We start from the raw sequence: 17,297 nt of genomic DNA, 5'->3' as shown, positions 1-17,297 counted from the left end.
CTCAGGTCACGATCTCACAGTTTGTGGGTTTGAGCCGTGTCAGGCTCTGGGCTGACAGCTCGGAGCCTGGAGCCTGCTCGGATTCTGTGTCTCCCTCTCTCTCTGCCCCTCCCCCACTCATGCTCTGTCTCTCTCTCCCTCTCAAAAATAAAGAAACGTAATAAATTTTTTTTTTCTTAAAAAGAAAGATCAGGCAGAGAATGCCCCTTTGCTTCTTCCTATTTTTCTTCCTGCTTGGAACTTGAATGTGATGGCTAGAGTGCCAGCAGCCACCTTGTGACCTCAAAGATGCGTGCAACATGCAAACAAGGTGGGAGCAGACAGACGGAACGAGGCCGGGTCCCGCATGACTGTGAGCCACCAGACCCACCCCAGACCACCTACTTCCAGCCTTCCTTTACCTGGGAACGAAAGCCCTTACGGATCTAGGCCACGGGAGGGAATTCTCTCTTTATTGGCAGCCAAAGATAGTTCCACCCAGAGAATAGCTCAAGCAAAGTCACTGCGGCCAGAATGCACACAGCCTTTGAAATCTCCAGGTTACTACTCCCCCAGGGTTTAGCCAGATTTCTGTGGATTTTAATTCTCTTTCAGCTCTCCTCCTCTGCCTTCACTCCTGAGCCTTTCACTGACAATCCACAGTGGTATGTAATTCAGTCCTGAGACCCAGGATCACGTCTTGTTTTGCCCCTTGTGATGTGAGGGTGTCTCCTTAGCTTTCCCCAGTTCAGCCCCGGGCACTAAGGACCTCAGGGAATGGGCGGACACAAAACAGGAGTCCAGTCTCAGCTTTTACAAAGTAGACTTTGGGACTCGTTTCAAAGACATCAGAGAAAGCTGTTTTGAATTTCAAAAGCCTGGGTAGTGTGCATTACCGTGGAATTTCAGACCCAAAGAGCTTTCCAAGAGGAAAAAAAAAAGAAAGAAACAACAACTCCCAACAGCCAGATGACAGAGGAAGAGCCCAGGGCCCTCAGAGTTCCCAGCAGTAAGCTGCTGGAACACAGCAAAGCGATGCCTTCCAGATGTTGTCAGAAAGTCATCTGCAACCTAAAAGTCTATTCCCAGCCAAATTACCAACCAAGGAATGTCAGATCAAAGACACTTTAGACATCCCAAACCTCTAATATCCTGTTTCCCACACAACCCTTTCTTTGGATCTCAAATGTAAAACAGGAAAGAAAAAGACACAGGATCCAGAGAGCAGGTGGAACCCACAAGTGCAGTAAAGGAAGGGCCAGGAAAGTGTTTACGGTCGGACTGAAGAGGGACCACGAGATGGAGAGAACGGGATGGGCCACAGCCACAGACCCCACAGACCGGGAGAAAACCCCAGCCAGTTCTCAAATGCAGGACTCGAGAGGCTGAAGGGCTGGAGCCCTGGGACACTGGCCTGGTTGCCCGGCTGGCTAATGCTATTTGCATATTCATGAGGCGAGAGGCCACTAGAATTGGCCACCCTTGTGGTAGACAGAGCTCCTGGGGGAGGGGTGAAAACGGAAGGGTTAAGTGCACGCCTCCCCAAACCAAGCTCCTGTTTTCTGTACACTCGTCCCCCAGGGTCCTTAGCGGCCGGGGGCTGAACGGGGGGAGGTTCGGAGATACCCTCACATCACAAGATCCTGGGTCTCAGGACTGAAGCACGTACCACTGGGGATCGGCAGCGAGGGACGCCACATCCGTTTAAACCTAATTTTTAGAAACCTGGTAAATGGAGGGGTTGAAGGTAACTGAGGACGTGGGGAGAAGTGGGCCACTACTAACTTCTTCATCTGTGTGCATTCCGCGTATCACTAAAAATAAGCCGCGGCTTCAAGAAACCTATAGTGAAAAAGGAGCGTGGGTTCTGTAACATAATACACAACAAATTTTAACTCCCCGGAGAGCAGCAGGTACCACGTCGCTGCATCCGTAATCTGTAATAAGAAAGGGTAATAAATTTGAATTTACAAAATAAAATTCTAATCAGTGTTTTGAAAGCCAAGGCCCTAAAGGCATAAACAATAGATGTGGAAACAATTCTGATGATGCACCCGGGCCAGGTTTTTGTTTTTGTTTTGTTTTTTTGTGCATTTGCATACATTTTAAACTCTTTATTCCGAAATCATTATAAACGGGACGCTGGAAAAATGTTATCTAAAGTCCTAGTATGTCCTTCACCCAGTTTCCCTCAAGGGTTACATCTCACGCGACTCAAAACGCGGAGCTGTCCCACTACAGTGTATGCATCACCACCCATCTGCACATCTGTGTAACCACCACTGTGACCAAGAGACGGGACTACGTCCCCATGGCAGAGACCTTTCTCCTGTTTCCCTCCCGCTCCTAAACACAGGCTGACCCTAAACCGTCTTCTACCTCTGTAGTTTGTCACTCTGAGAACGGTCTAGAATGGAAGCGTACAGTACGCGACTTTGAGATCATCTGTGTTCATTCAGCTTGAAGTTCTGGGGTGCTGGGCGCTGGATAGTTTGTTACTTCTTACTGCTGACCAGTATTCCAGTAGGAACATGTCACAGCTAATTTGATCGTTGTCACTGAAGGACATTCTGGTCATTTCCTGTTCGGCGTTACCGCAATAAAGCTGCTGTGAGCATCTCTGTGCAGAGTTTAATGTGGACTTAAGTTATCATTTCTCTGGGACAAATGCCCCGAAGTGTGGTTTCTGGGTCATGTGCTGGGCACAGAAATGATTTTGTAAGAAACCGCCAAACTCTTTTCCAGACCAGCCGGACCGTTCTTGGCCCCCACCAGCCGTGCAGGAGACCTCCGGTTTTTCTGCATCCTTGCCAGCCAGCATTTGGTATTGTTACTGTTTTTTGTTTTTACTGTTGTAACGGGTCTGTGGCAATACCTCATCGTGGTGTTCCCTCACATTGCCCCCGCGCCCAGTCACGCCAAGCCACGTCGCCCATCTTTTCAGGTGCTTGTCTGCTGCCCCCAAGTCCTCTTGAGCACCCAGTCCCTTCCTGGCGCCTAAGCATTTCCACTTGTGTTGTCTGTAGCTTGACCACTGAGTGCTGCGAGGTTTTCTTGTAATATTCAAGATAGGAATCGTTTGTCAGCTGTGTGGTTTGCAAATATTTTCTCCCTGCTTGGAACCTATCCCTTTATCCTCTTGACAGAGTAATGTTTAACTGTCATGTCGTCCAATGTATTGATTTTTCTTTAAGAGATTGCCCTTTCGTTGTAGAATCTGAGAACTCTTCACCGAGCTCTGTGCCCTGTCTTCTCCTGAAAGTTGTATGGTTTTACATCTGCATCGATGATCCATGTTTTGAGTTAATCTCTTTTTTTTTAATGTTTATGTATTTTTCAGAGGCAGAGAGGAACAGAGTACAAGCAGGGGAGGGGCAGAGAGAGAGGGAGACACAGAATCCGAAGCAGGCCCCGGGCTCCGAGCTGTCAGCACAGAGCCCGACACGGGGCTGGAACCCACCAACCGTGAGATCATGACCTGAGCCGAAATAGGATGCTTAACCGACTGAGCCCGCCAGGCGCCCCAGGTTAATTTCTGACGCACACGCGAAGTTAAATCGAGGTTTGCATTCTTGCCCACAGCCATCAACTGCTCCAGCACTCTGTAAAAGAGTCACCTTCTTCTGCTGAATTGCTTTTGCGCTTTTCTCAAAAATCCATTCACTGAACCTGTTTGGGTGCATTTCTGGATCCTTCTGTCCTGCTGGTCTGTAACTGTCCGTCCACCAACATCACACGGCTGTCCAGTGTCTCGAAATTGGGCAGAACTGATTTCTTCCACTTTCTTCTTCCTCCTGTAAAGGTGTCTTAGCTGGTCTGGGTCCTTTCACGAGTTAGTTTTAGCATCCTCTCGTCTGCACTGCAGGAACCCCAGCTGGAACTCTGGTAGGGATTGCGTCACACCTGCGTGCCAGCCTGGGGGAGAACCGACAGCCGACAAGGTGGAAAGTTCCAGCCCACGCGCAAAGCACGCCGCGGCCTAAATGCACTTGATGCCTCCCATCATCCTCTGCAGTTTCAGGTATACACATTCTGAACGTATCTCGTTAGACTCGTAACTAACTGACCGTGATTTACAGCTAATTTTATAGGCTTTTGGCTCATTTTCTGTGTCAACGTGACAGGGGCTGAGGGACGCCCGCAGGGCAGGTAAAGCACTGCTTCTGGGTGTGTCTGTGAGGGTGTCTCTGGGAAAGATTAGCATCTGAATCAGCAGAAGGAGTAAAGATGGTCCCCCTCATCGGTGGGGCTGGGCACCACCCAACCCACCAGGGACTAAATAGGACAAAAAGGTAGAGGAAGGGTGAGTGCGTTCTCTGCCAAAGCCAGGGAATCATCTCCTCCTGGCCTCGGACACTGATGCTCCCGGGTCTTGGGCCCTCGGTCGGACTCAGACCGGGATTTACACCACAGACGAATACAATGTTTTCTCTCTCTCCCTCTCCCTCCCTGTTTCTTTCTTTCTCTCTCTCTCTCCCTCTCTCTCTTCCTCTCTCTCTCTGTCTCTCCCTCTCTAGCTATTGTGAATGGTATTGTACTTCTGATTCGGGTTTTCACGTATTTAATGCTATTTTATAGAAATACGATTGATTTTGGGGCGCCTGGGTGGCGCAGTCGGTTAAGCGTCCGACTTCAGCCAGGTCACGATCTCGCAGTCCGGGAGTTCGAGCCCCGCGTCGGGCTCTGGGCTGATGGCTCAGAGCCTGGAGCCTGTTTCCGATTCTGTGTCTCCCTTTCTCTCTGCCCCTTCCCCGTTCATGCTCTGTCTCTCTCTGTCCCAAAAATAAATAAACGTTGAAAAAAAAATTTTTTTTTTTAAATAAAAAAAAAAAAAAAGAAATACGATTGATTTTTACATGTTGTTTTGGATCCTACAACCTTTACGAACTCACTTCTCACTTCCAGGGCTATTTTTTTCTTTGTAGATTCCCTGGGATTTTCTACGTGGGCCTCGTGCCATCTGCAAATAGGTACAGTTTTATGCCTTCCTTTCTGATCTGTATGACTTTTATTTCCTTTTCTGGCTTTATTGAGCTATGTAGAACTTGCAGTACTGTGTTGAATTGCTAAGAATTAACATCCGTGCTACACGATCTGTTCCAGAGAAGAAGAGAGGACACTTTGTAAGACCAGTATTACCCTGATAACAAAATCAGACAAATACGGTTCAAAAAGGCAAAACTACAGGCCAATCCCTTTCGTGAACATAGACACAAAAATCCTTCATAAAATACTAACAACTAGAAGTCAGCAATACGTAAAAAGAATCGCACACCAGGACCAAATGGGGCTTCCTCCAGGGATGCAAAGTTGGTTCAATATTTGAAAGCCCATCAACCATATTAACAATGCACCATTAATAATGCACCATATTAACAGACTAAGGAGAAAAATCACATTTTATAATCAACCGATACGGAAAAATATTTGAGGAAATTCGCAACACTTTCAGACCGCGCGACAGCATCTCTCAGAAAACCAGGAATAAAGAGGAACTTCCTCAACCTGATAAAGAACATCCATATTTTAAACACACAAACACACACACACGGCTCATATTAGACTCACTGGTGAAAGCCTGAATGCTTTCCCCCTGGGACCAGGAACATGGCAACAACAGGTACTCTCACCACTATTATTCAAGCTGGTGTATATTTCTGAATACTTTTTCCTATTACATAATCCCTGGGCTAGAAGACACGGAGAATTCAGTGGCGATCATGAGAGTCAGATGGGATGGGTCCCCAGACGGTGGGCGTGTAGCCACCACACTCCTGGACAGAGCGCCCTGACAAGAGGAAGTGGCAGAAACACTGTATCTGTTTGAGGGAAATCATAGGGCCCAGGGAGGCCTGTGCCTCTTTTCCAGGGGGAGTCTGGGGAGTCGGCGTCTCCCCAGAGTGTCTGCCCCACCGGGCACGGGGCCAGGGCGGCAGAGCAGAGCTGACCCCGTAGGGTGTCTAGGCAGCCATCTAAGGAAGCTGGGGGGGGGGGCTCTCCACTCCCCGGAAGCAAAGCAGGGGAGGGGTAAGCGAGACCAAAGTCTCTTCCCCGACGTGCACAGAGCTGCTGAGAGAAAGCAGCATCTGAAAAGCCCTGGGGTCAGGGAAGAAGGAGGCACAGTGGTGACCATGTATATTGGCGACCACGGTCCAAACAGGACACAGGGCCCCCCAGTGGATGCTCGGCGGCCTGTCAATGCCGATGACGACACATGGAAGGCCTCCCACCCTCGGGTGCTTGGTCTCCTAAGGCCACCGCCACCCAGAACGTACACGTGATACTGAAGAAAAGCGAAGTGAAGCTGCACACACTGAACACCGGAACCAACTGGATTTACCGTCCTATCAGAATCAGGCTCAAAATCGAAATGAAGTTCCATTCTAGGGAAACAGTGCTTGCGCGTGTACCCCCGTGGCCTGCGAGCTGGGCGGCTCAACTCATTTGGACGCAGATTTGCCACCATCACTTGGCCACCGAGGAAGAAACCTGGAAAGCCCAACGCTGAGATGGCAGAACCCTCGGATCCGGATCCACGGGGGGGGGGGGAGGTGCCCCTGGGCCACGTGGGGGAGACGAGAGCCCCCCGGCTGAGGGAAGGTGGGGGGGAGAAGACCCTTACGTTCCAGACGTGATGAGAGCCCAGCGCCTTTCAGGAGAGGACCCCAGGGGCCCACGAAGCCGGGACGACAGTGTGAGCCCCTCAAGGGAGCACAGGGCCCCCTCTGCCTACCCGTCCACGCTCTGCACCCAGAAATGCCAGGATCCAGTCCCCTAAAGGGCAAAGTCCATGCTTTCACTCAAGAGGCCCCGCGGCAGAATCCTCCCCAGGAAACATCGGGAGGATTCAAAGGGGTTTCACAGCCTGAAGCAAAAACCTCTCGCCTCCTGCCTGGATTTGTGACTGACTCTCCCGGTAAGACCCGGAGGGCCCAGGTCTCAGGCAGACATCCACTCACCTCGGCAAGCAAGAGTCTCCTAGGAGATTCAACCTTCTTCCGTGACAGACAGCAGACGGCAGCCAGTGACCCAGAACAAAATACAGATGTACCCAACGCGCACATTTTGTTTTGGCACAACTCTGAGCTCTGTCCTCAGCTTCCTGCACCGGGGCCCTTCGTGTACCGCTGTCATATCCGTCATCAAAGGCCAGACAAAGCGGCCCACCGCCAGGCTCTGAAATCCTTCCCCAGGGGTCAAGGGCGCTTGGTTCCCCACAGCACCTGGCGCAAAGCTCTGTGGACACCCTGAAGTCGCTGAGCCTGGGCGTTCCAGCCATTCCGGGAGTCCCCCCCCCCCCGTTCCTGGGCCTCCGTTTCTCCACCTGTGAATAGGGTGGGCAGGACAGGGGTCTCCCAGGGCCCACAGCGTCAGCACGTGATGTCCCCAGACTTAGCCACAGCCGGCACACCCCGAAGGCAGAGCCATTCTGCACACTTGCTTTCAGCTCTACTAACCAGGGTTCTTCCGGATGCAAGTGCCAGAAAATCCGACCGGTTGAGACAAAAAAGAGAATTCGCTGTGGCGACTTTAACTGAGAGGCAGACTGAGGTCCAGCCGGACCCATGCGATTAGTCAACACCGTCAAGACCCAGTCTCTTTGCTTCCATCCACCATCTCTGCTTTTCTCACGTCGGCTTCCACCTCACTGAGGGCGGCAAGACCGCGGCCAGCGCCGGCAGGGGCACACCGCGTGGTTCCAGAGTCCCCAGCAGCAAAGACCACGCGGCTCCCTTAGAACGGCCCGAGATTTGAGTTTCTTTGGCTCTGATTGGTCGGGCTTGGATCACATGACCACCGCTGGCCCATTCACGAAGGCCCGAGGGATACAGTGTTCTGATTGGTCGGGCCTGGACCTGGGGGTGGGGTCACTCTTCATCCTACCAAGTGGACGGAGAACTCGGGAAATTCCTGCAAGAGATAGTGTCACCGGAGGAGGGAATTCATGTCAGGTGGCGGGGTGGGAGGGAAGACGTGCATTCGTCCATGCCATTGGCCTTTGACCTTCCCTAGGAGGAAACCCCAGCCTGGACTCCTGCCATCTTAGTCTTCCGAAGCCCCGCAGTGTATGCCGCCTGCTCTGGAGGCGAGGGAGCAGGGGTGCAGAGCCCTGCGTCTCCACCCGCAGAGAGGACAAGAGTTTCCAGTGACCCCTCCCCATCCAGCAGCTGGTGAATGGCCAGCTGCCTGCCCGGCCACCGCGGGCATCCTGCAGAGTTATTTCCTAAGTAACCATCCACTTTCGGCACCTCAATTATAAGAAAAAATTCCTTCGTTGGTCTTTCTTTCTTTCTTTCTTTCTTTCTTTCTTTCTTTCTTTTTTACTTAAAACACCAAATCAGCCTAATGGTAATAGATTTATTTTAAAATCCCTCTGAATTCCCTTTCTTAGAGGCCTCTCTTATTTTAGACTGCACAACAAGCCCACCCCAAAGAATCAATACAAGGCCTGGGAACAACTACTCTCACCTCCTGATTCAGTAAAGCCTCTCCTCCAGAACATTCTAGAACTCTATAACTGTGCCATTCTGGGGAGGTGAACCCTGCAAATAGCTAAAGATTTGCCTTCTCTCTTAAGCACCAGACATTTCTGATTGCAAGTTTTTCTCAACAGTCTGCACACGCACGCCCCTGTCCTATTTGTTCACTCCAGTAACTTCTCATCACAAAAAGTAGAACATAAAGATAAGAAGAATATTGAATTAAAATGAGATGCAGAGCACATATGCCTACTTCCCTTCCCACTCCCCCTAAAATGACTCAAAAGATCAGATTAGCTGGGCCTGATTCCAGTGAAGGGGGTGGTAAATCTTTGACTTATTTTTTTATATTCTCCCATGTTTATAAGTCAATCCTAGGCTATATATGTAACACAATTTGATCCAAAGAAAGAATAGTGGGGAGGCAAGAATGCAGGGCAAGCCCCCCAGAGACCTGAATTCTGCTTCTAGCCAGCCATGAACTTCCTGGGTGGCCCTGAGTGTATCACTTCCCAAGCAAAAGATGAGGAGGTCGGCCTGACTTATTCCCCAGTTTCCCACCAGCTCTGCATCAGTTAGGATCCAGCAGGAAACAGAGAGAACATTCAAATTGGATCATTCGAGAGAAGCACATAATAAAGGGACGATTTCCAAAGGTCAGGGCTGGGAGTAGGGAAGCCACCAGAGATAACGCTCTTCCCGGGAATGAATACCGCCCTCGGTCCCGAGGAGCAAGGGAGAGGGCAGCCACCGGTCCCTGGAGACAGAGCTGGCAGGAGGGAGGTGCCCCCAACCTACTCTCGCTCCCTCCAGACAAACCTGTCTCTTGGGCCAGACCCAATCAGATGCCCTTGAGCTGATACCAGGGACTGCTTCCCACCCCCTCCCCCAGGGCGGGGAGCTGCCAGACAAGAGCTGAGTGGTACCCGGAGGTGCCCCGCACAGACTCGTGCACCTCTGTCTGTAGTGCTGTGCTCTGTGTTCTGTTCGGTGGGGACAGACAGATGCTTCTCCCAACTCACTGTCAACCACATACTTGGCTCCCTCGGCGGGGAACCGTCCGCCCCTCATCCTCGATGGGCCAGGAAGCCAAGTTGACTGGAAGGTAGAATGCAGTGTCCATGTTCAGGGGATGGAAAGGGCGGGGGCAGGCGTGTGTGTGTGTGTGTGTGTGTGTGTGTGTGTGTGTGTGACTCTGGGAAGTCGGAGCGTTGCAGCACGTGGGCACTGGTTTTATATTTGCTTCCAGTGCCACTGGTGCCGATCGTGAGCGAGTCCCAGGGGGTCTGGACTACGGGGACACTGGACTGTGAACACGGCCTTCCTGGGCCTGCTGCTCGCGACCAAACACGTCTGCCGCTTCTGTGCCCAACTGCCCTGAACAGAAACTGGAATTAGAGATTTGTTCCTGGAGAATACAATTTCTAAAGTTGACCTGCTGGACATTCATCAAACTGTAATACATTGTGAACAGAGCACGTGCCCTCTTTCCCAGGGCCCGGGGGGCAGTCACAGAACTGACCACGTACAGGGCACGAGAGAGACAGAAATACATTTCAAATGTAGACAGAGTACAGACCACATATAATTACATTAGGTTTAATGTTTAAACATATGTTATCTATTTTATACAGCATATATGTTTTACGTATAATATATAGAAAACATATTTTATATATGATTGTATAGCAATCTCATTGGGTCTGGAAAAATCTGCACTTAAAAGAAACTGCATGGTCTTAAATACTAACCAGAAATGATAAAAATAAATAAGTTACACACTCAAGAGGTTGAAGGAAACAACAAACAAATCTAAAGAAAGCAGGAGAAAGAGTTTAATAAAGACATGGGTGTATACTAACAAACTAGAAAAACAGAGCTAACAAATATATTTAAAGACGTCACAACAATAATAATAAAATTAAAGCCTTTTCGGGGAAAGACAGGTAATATAAGACACAAAATCAGTACCTAAGAAAGGGGAAACACAGACGGAGAAAACCAGAATAGCAAGTAAATGTTCAGTTCAGTCTTTGATTTTGGAAATGATAAATCACCAGGATTGACTCAAAAAGAGACAAAATAAAACCGTGATAATGTAAAAATTCACCAGGGTTAAACGGGGGTTTTCTAGGAAATATAAGCATACCTAAATATTGTAAATGTTTTCCAACTGCCCGATTGGCAAACCCAAAGAGATAAATTAAAATTTTAAAAACAAGAAGAATTCGGGATAGTGGTGGCTTACAAAATAAATGTACAAATGACAGTAGCTTTCTTAAATATGAATAACGTCCAGGTTTTTAAAATATAGAAAAAATCATGTTTATTAGAAGCCACAAAATGTAACTCCCAGAAATAAATCAGACAGGAAGTATACAAGACAAATATAACAAAACGTGTACAATTCTATCAGAAAACTTTAAAGGACAAAGATTGGAGTAATAAACTTTTTTCTTGAATAAGAAGGCAAAGCATCGTGGGGCACCTGGGTGGTTCAGTCGGTTGAGCGTCCGACTTCGGCTCAGGTCATGATCTCACAGCTTGTGGGTTCGAGCCCCACGTCGGGCTCTGCGCTGACAGCTCAGAGCCTGGAGCTCGTTTGGGATTCTGTGTCTCCCTCTCTCTCTGCCCCTCCCCTGCTTACGCTCTGTCTCTCTCTGTCTCTCAAAAATGAATAAACGTTAAAAAAAAAAAAACTTTTTTAATTAAAAAAAAGAAGACAAAGCATAGTAGAAGTATTAATTCTTCCTAAATTAATAAATATTTTCAATGTAATTCCAGTAAAAATCTCAATGAGACTCTTCTAGAATGTGACAAAGGAGAAATGAATTAATCTTTTTTTTTACTCAGATGTAATTGATATGTAATGAATTAATCTTGACGAATAAACGTGAATGATATTTAGAAACACTTTAAAAATGAAAAGTGAGGGGCACCTGAGTGGCTCAGCCAGTTGAGCGTCTGGCTCTTAATTTCGGCTCAGGTCATGAACCCAGGGTCATGGGATCCAGTCCCCTGTCAAGCTCCACACTGCGTTGAACCTGGAGCCTGTTTGGGATTCTCTCTATTCTCTCCCTCTCCCCTCCCTCTTCTCTTAAAAAAAAACACAAAAAAACCAAGAAAACAAAAAAAAAAAAACAGTGATGGGGGTCGAGCCCCACATCCGGCTCTGTGCCGACAGCTCAGAGCCTGGAGCCTGCTTCAGATTCTGTGTCTCCATCTCTCTCTCTCTCTGCCCCTCCCTGGCTCGTGCTCTGTCTCTCTGTCTCTCAAAAATAAATAAACATTAAAAAATTGTAAGTGGAAAAAATGAAACCATAAAAATAGAAAGTGTGGACAGATATGTTTCAGTGTTGAAGGAATTGGTACAAGGACAGGGGAAGGGGGTCTGCAGACAGGGAGAGTCGAAAGTCAGAAACCATAAGGAAAAATATTTGTCTATACAGTTCAGACTGTAAAATTTCTTACAGCCTGTATAAAGACATACACAATATGCAGGCATAGTAGATATACGCAAGATTAAGGACAATCAACAGACTGTGGAAATTATTTGCAACGCGCACTATAGCTGATGGCTAAGCTCCCTCCTATATAAAGGACTGTGGCAAATCAACAAGAAAAATATTAACACATCTGGAAAAAGGTGTTAACAAGAAATTCACAAAAGAAGGAGTGCAAAGGATCATAAACATTTAAAAATGTCTTGGGGCACCTGGGTGTCTCAGTCAGTTAAGCTGACTCAGTCGGACTTCAACTCAGGTCATAATCTCACGGTTCATTGGTTCGAGCCCCACCTCAGGCTCTGTGCTGACAGCTCAGAGCCTGGAGCCTGCTTCAGATTCTGTGTCTCTCTCTCTGTGCCCCTTCCCCACTTGTACTCTGTTTCTCTCTCTCTCAAAAATAAACATTAAAAAATTACAAAAAAAGTCTAACCTCACAAGCAATAAAAGAAGTAAAAATTAATACAAGAAGGAGATGTCATTTTGCCCTTTCAAAACGGGCAAATTTCAAGAGGTGCATAGCACAGCCATCCAGGAGTGACAGGAGGGTGCTGACGTGTGCCTCCCATCCACCCGGGGTAGCCACGCAGAGGAAGTGACCTCCCTGGAAATCTAGTATAATATGTACCCGTGTTTCAAACGCACGTTCCTTAACCCAGAAATACCACTTTCAGGAATGTGGCCACAGGGAGGGAAATGTATACACAAAGATATTAACTGCAGTGTTATTTCCAAAAACCACGAACGGAAAAACAGCAGAAATGCCTAAGCATGAAGAATCTGTTCATTAAATTCACGGTAATATGAAAACTTGTCCCCACACACTGTGAAGTGAAGGGAGCGAGCGAGATGGAGATTTTAAATAGCTTGTGTTTGCGGAAGCCCATTTCGGCAAATATATTAGCGTAGAAAAAAGTCAAGAAAATTAGCGAGAAAAAAAACCAAGAAAAAAAACCAAAGAACCGTGGAAGAGTTGTCCTTTTATTTTCCATGTTCACGTTTGACAAAGAGCCTTATTACATCTACCATCAGACAGAATAACACGGTTATGGTCCCCGGCTGGGGAGTGAAGGCGAGAAGCCCTTGTGTCCGCACGCGGGTGCCTGGCAGAACCGACCCGCGGGCCCCGGCGCTAGAGCAGCAAACCCTCCCGGCCAGACCTCCATTGCCAAAAACGCTTCCGAGTCCACATACTTACTTCTGCATTTCCTTTAGGTGACGTGGAAGCTGTGTTTTTTTAACACAGTGCGAGAAGAGCAAAGCTTCTCCAAATGCTACACCTACCCGCTCACCACTCACAGGGCATACGTGTGTGCACACAGACGACACGTACAGCAGCACCCAGAAGCTCCCACGCACACAGCGGAGGGCGCACGCAGGCCCCAGGAGTCCTCGGGCACCCAGGCCCGAAGCCGGGCGGACCCACAGACCAGCCAGACCCACAGACCACCCATCGCAAGCAACGCGCAAGCTGACTTCGTGCAAAGTGCAGTAGAAAACCTGCCGGGAGGACTTCGCAGGGGTCTGGCCAGGCCGAAGTCCCTGTCATCTGCTAGCCATTTCTATGTGGGGCCATCAAACCCGCCAAAATGCTCCTTCATGCTCCTTCATGCGTCCTCGTCTACAGAGACGTGTCCCCAGACTCAGGGGAAGGTGCTCCCCCCCCCCCCGGGGGCACACTGAGCGCGCTGTGGGAGAGGAGCACTGGAGGCCTGAATGCCAGGGCGCAGGGGCTGTGGTCTGTGGATCCCTGCGTCCCCAGCGGCCCAGCGGCCCAGGCTGGGGGCTCAGTGAGCGCTGCCAGGACAGGCGTGCATGAGGGAATGAACGAATGAATGGGTGGATGAATGAATGAACACCTCCAAAGGCGATCTGCGGTCCAGCCGGGTCGCATCGCCAACGAGCTCACTCACACGCAGGCTCTCAGACCCTGCCCGCAAGGAGGGCCCGTATTTTAACAAGACCCCTGGCGATTCCGGTGCCCACGACAGAATCCCTGGGCCCGCCACATGCTGGTGGGTGTCTGACTTTGCTGCACATTAAAACCACCCAGGAGAGCACGTAAACCACTCACAGCCTTTCGTGCCTGCTTGTCACACACCCCAGGTGATTTCTGTGTGCAGTCTCAGGTGCCTTAGGGTCTCTGTCACAGTGGCTGCCCTGCAGGCCCAACCTGGGCTCTGGCCCACCTGAGAGGTCCTGCCCCATCTTAGGATAAAAGCCCCACCCCGAAACCCAGGGACTACCCCCTCGGCTGTACACAGACCCTGGGGACAGACGACGCAGTTCAAACCCCAGCTCTGCCCTCCGAGCCTCGTTTTCCCCAACTGGACGACAGAGCTGGTGGGGTTGGGGCCACCTACCCCACAGGGTGGCCGAAGGGTTAAACGACTTGACCTATCTGTGGAGTGCCCTGACCAGACTGCCCCTTCCTGGAGTTTTGTGGGCCTCACTATCAACAGGCCCAACGAAGGAGTTTAGATGAGAGCCGGGGTTAAGAACCTCACTCCTGGAAACTGCTTCCCCAAAGAGGGCGAGAAAGAAGCAAAGGCGGTCACAGCGGAGGGTCCCTCTGGGGAAAATGAAGAATGAACCGGGAGGCTTAGCCATCTCGCCTCTTTTGTTTTTATTATTCGTGAAGAGAACCGGCTCCTTGCAGAGTCCGCGCGCACGGGGAGCGTGGACGCTAAGAGGGCGCATTAAGGTTAACACGGTCTCGCTCCCCAGCGCTTTCCCCGGAGGAAGGCAGGCCGGAGCCTGGTGCCCAGGACCGCGCGCGGCGTCTCCTCTGAGCGGAGTCGGCGGGCCTCCTCCCCACGGCTACCTGATTCCTGGGCCCCTTCCCTGCGCCAGCCCAGGGCGGTGTGAGCGTGTGTGTGAGCGTGTGAGCGTGTGCGTGTGTGTGTGTATATGTGTGTGTGCGCGCTTGCGCGCCGGCGGGGAGGGGTGCTCGCAGGTTCGGTGCTGTAAGATGGTGTTCCTCCCTCCTTCCTTCCCTCCCTCCCTCCCTCCTTCCTTCCCTCCCAATTCGGGGCCGCGCGGCCGCCCTCCGCCGCCGCCAGCGCGCTGGGCCGGGCCGGGCGCCCCCCTGGGTCCCTCTGCGGCAGCCGGCGGTGCGCGCTCCCCGCCCCGGCGCCCCTCTCGCCCGGCGGCCCGCGCGCCCTGCCGGTGCAGCATGCGGGCGCGGTGACGTTCCCGGATAAATGCCGTGTAACTGTGTAGGCGAATGGGAGCTAAAAATAAGAACGGAAAATCTATCATTAAGGTATCATTGCGCCAGCGCAGCTATTTGAAGGCTCCCATGGTCCCCGGCGCCTGCGTTTGAAGCCCGCCTTTAGGCTTTGGGGGGGTATTTGCAGAAAACTCCCGGCGGCGGCTCGCCTGCTAGACCTCGGGGGCGCAGGGGAGGGGGGTGGCGCCGGTAATTATGGCAACGCGCAAAATGAAACAAAATAAAATGAGCGCTCACCTAACCCCTCCCCCACCGCACCCCCTGTGCGGTCCTCAGGTCGCTGGGGAAGCCGCCGGGAGTGCGGCTGGACCCTGAAATGAATGTGACCCGGCCGTTTACGCAAAGAATAGGACCGAAAGCTCCTTCAGAGCTATTTCGCCAACCACCACCCTCTTCCATCCACATCGGATTAGAAAAATAAAGTACCGGGAGGGAGCCTTTGGAAGAGAAAATGAAAACTGGAACTTAACCCCGGGTCGCCAGTGCGCCGCGGTGGGGCGCAGAGAGGCAGACTCCCAGGATGGCAAGCCTCCGGGGTTCCATGGGGTTAAACGCAAATTGATCTGATTTGGTTTTTAGCACCCGAAGGGGAGCAGGGGAGACCGCGGGGACAGGGGCAGGGTTTGCGCGTGTGCTTGTGTGTGCGTCCGCGTCCGGGGAGGGGGAGGGGGCGCCAAGGTGCAGCCTGCGCGCCGCTCTGCGCCTCGGCGGGCTGCGTGCGTGTCTCTGTCCGCGCTGCTCACACGGGCTCTTCGAGGGATCGGCGTCACATGACTCCGCCTGCCCCTCGCCCGCGCGCAGCTCGCCAGTCCCTCAGTTTGCCCGGCGCCGGGGGAGGGTCGGGCGGCCTCTCCGGGGCCCGGGGGCGCCGCGGGGCGGAGAAGAAGTTCCGGCGGGGAATGGTACATCTCTCTTCCAGAAGCCGCGGCCCGGCGCCAGCTCCCGGCGTGTAGATATTTGGGGGGAGGGGAGAGCGACCAGGAGCGAGCGAGCGAGCGAGCGCCGGAGAGAGGCAGCGCGCCGCGCGCACGGACGGGGGGCCGCGGGGTGTCGCGCGGAGAAGATGTAAGCGCGTGGGGTCTCGCTGGCCTCCGAGCACCATGCAGAAGGGGATCCGGCTGAACGATGGCCACGTCGCGTCCCTGGGACTGCTGGCGCGCAAGGACGGCACGCGCAAAGGCTACCTGAGCAAGCGGAGTTCGGACAACACAAAATGGCAAACCAAGTGGTTCGCGCTGCTGCAGAACCTTCTCTTCTACTTCGAGAGCGACTCGAGCTCGCGGCCCTCGGGGCTCTACCTGCTGGAGGGCTGCGTCTGCGACCGCGCGCCCTCCCCCAAGCCTGCGCTCTCGGCCAAGGAGCCGCTGGAGAAACAGGTGAGGCCGCCGCCGCGTCTGACCTCCCAGCGCCCCCGCCGCGGCCACCCTCGGCACCCCGGGGCCTTCCGCCGGCCCTCGGCGCCCGAACTTTGGTCCCTCCCCTCTGGGCGCCTTCGGTGCGAGCGGAGGCTGGGCCCTGGCGGGCGGGTGACCCCGCGGCGGGCAGAGGGGGCAGGGACTGCGGGCAGGGAGTAGGCGCGGGCTGCGGCTGCCCTTCACCCGGAGAGCTCCGTGGGAGGCAGGGACACAGGGGCCGAGACGCGGAGGCGCTGGGGGGCGACGGGGTGCGGGAGGAGACGGGGTTCCGGAGGACCGGGGATAGGCGATGAATGAGGACCGACATCCAGCCAGAAATGGTGCCCCCCGCCCCCACTGCCACCCCGCGGCCCCCGACAGCTCCGACAGTCTGCTCCAGGCCTGGAGAGGGCGAGACGGAGGCGTCCGAGCGCCTGGGTCCCCTGCTCCACAGCCGCTCGGAGTGGAGAGCCCGCCCTAGCTCTGCCGAGTTGGGGGTTGCGGGCCGCTGGGGTCGGTTCGGTGCCATCGGGCGCGATGAGCTCCCGGCCGGCCCCAGGCCCGAGCACCAGACCCGGCTGTGCCAGGAACCCCCTCTGGCGCGCGGGGACCAGGGCCAGGGCTGCTGCGGAGGCCGCGGGACAGGCGGGCGCTGCTCTCCTCCCCCTCCCGCTGCGACTCCGCCACCGCCGCAGTCCCGCTGCCCTCG

The 17,297-nt window shown here is 52.6% G+C and overlaps 1 protein-coding gene across 2 annotated transcripts in view; it reads left to right on the top strand.

The window, feature by feature from the left end:
• The first annotated feature begins 15,131 nt into the window (after window positions 1-15,131).
• Window positions 15,132-17,297, top strand: part of RASGRF1 (Ras protein specific guanine nucleotide releasing factor 1) — a 97,277-nt gene continuing 95,111 nt past the window's right edge. The window contains exon 1 of one of the 2 annotated variants that reach the window (XM_040493447.1): window positions 15,132-15,227. In XM_040493447.1, the coding sequence (XP_040349381.1) occupies window positions 15,189-15,227 (39 nt within the window). In that variant the 5' untranslated portion in view covers window positions 15,132-15,188. Of the gene's footprint in view, window positions 15,228-15,966; window positions 16,571-17,297 lie in introns of those variants that run through there. The other variant, XM_040493446.1, reaches the window with a different exon arrangement.

This window comes from Herpailurus yagouaroundi, unplaced genomic scaffold, assembly GCF_014898765.1.
Source record: "Herpailurus yagouaroundi ecotype Mexico unplaced genomic scaffold, PumYag 185, whole genome shotgun sequence".
NCBI lineage: Eukaryota > Metazoa > Chordata > Mammalia > Carnivora > Felidae > Herpailurus > Herpailurus yagouaroundi.
This window is presented reverse-complemented; position numbering and strand designations above follow the sequence as displayed.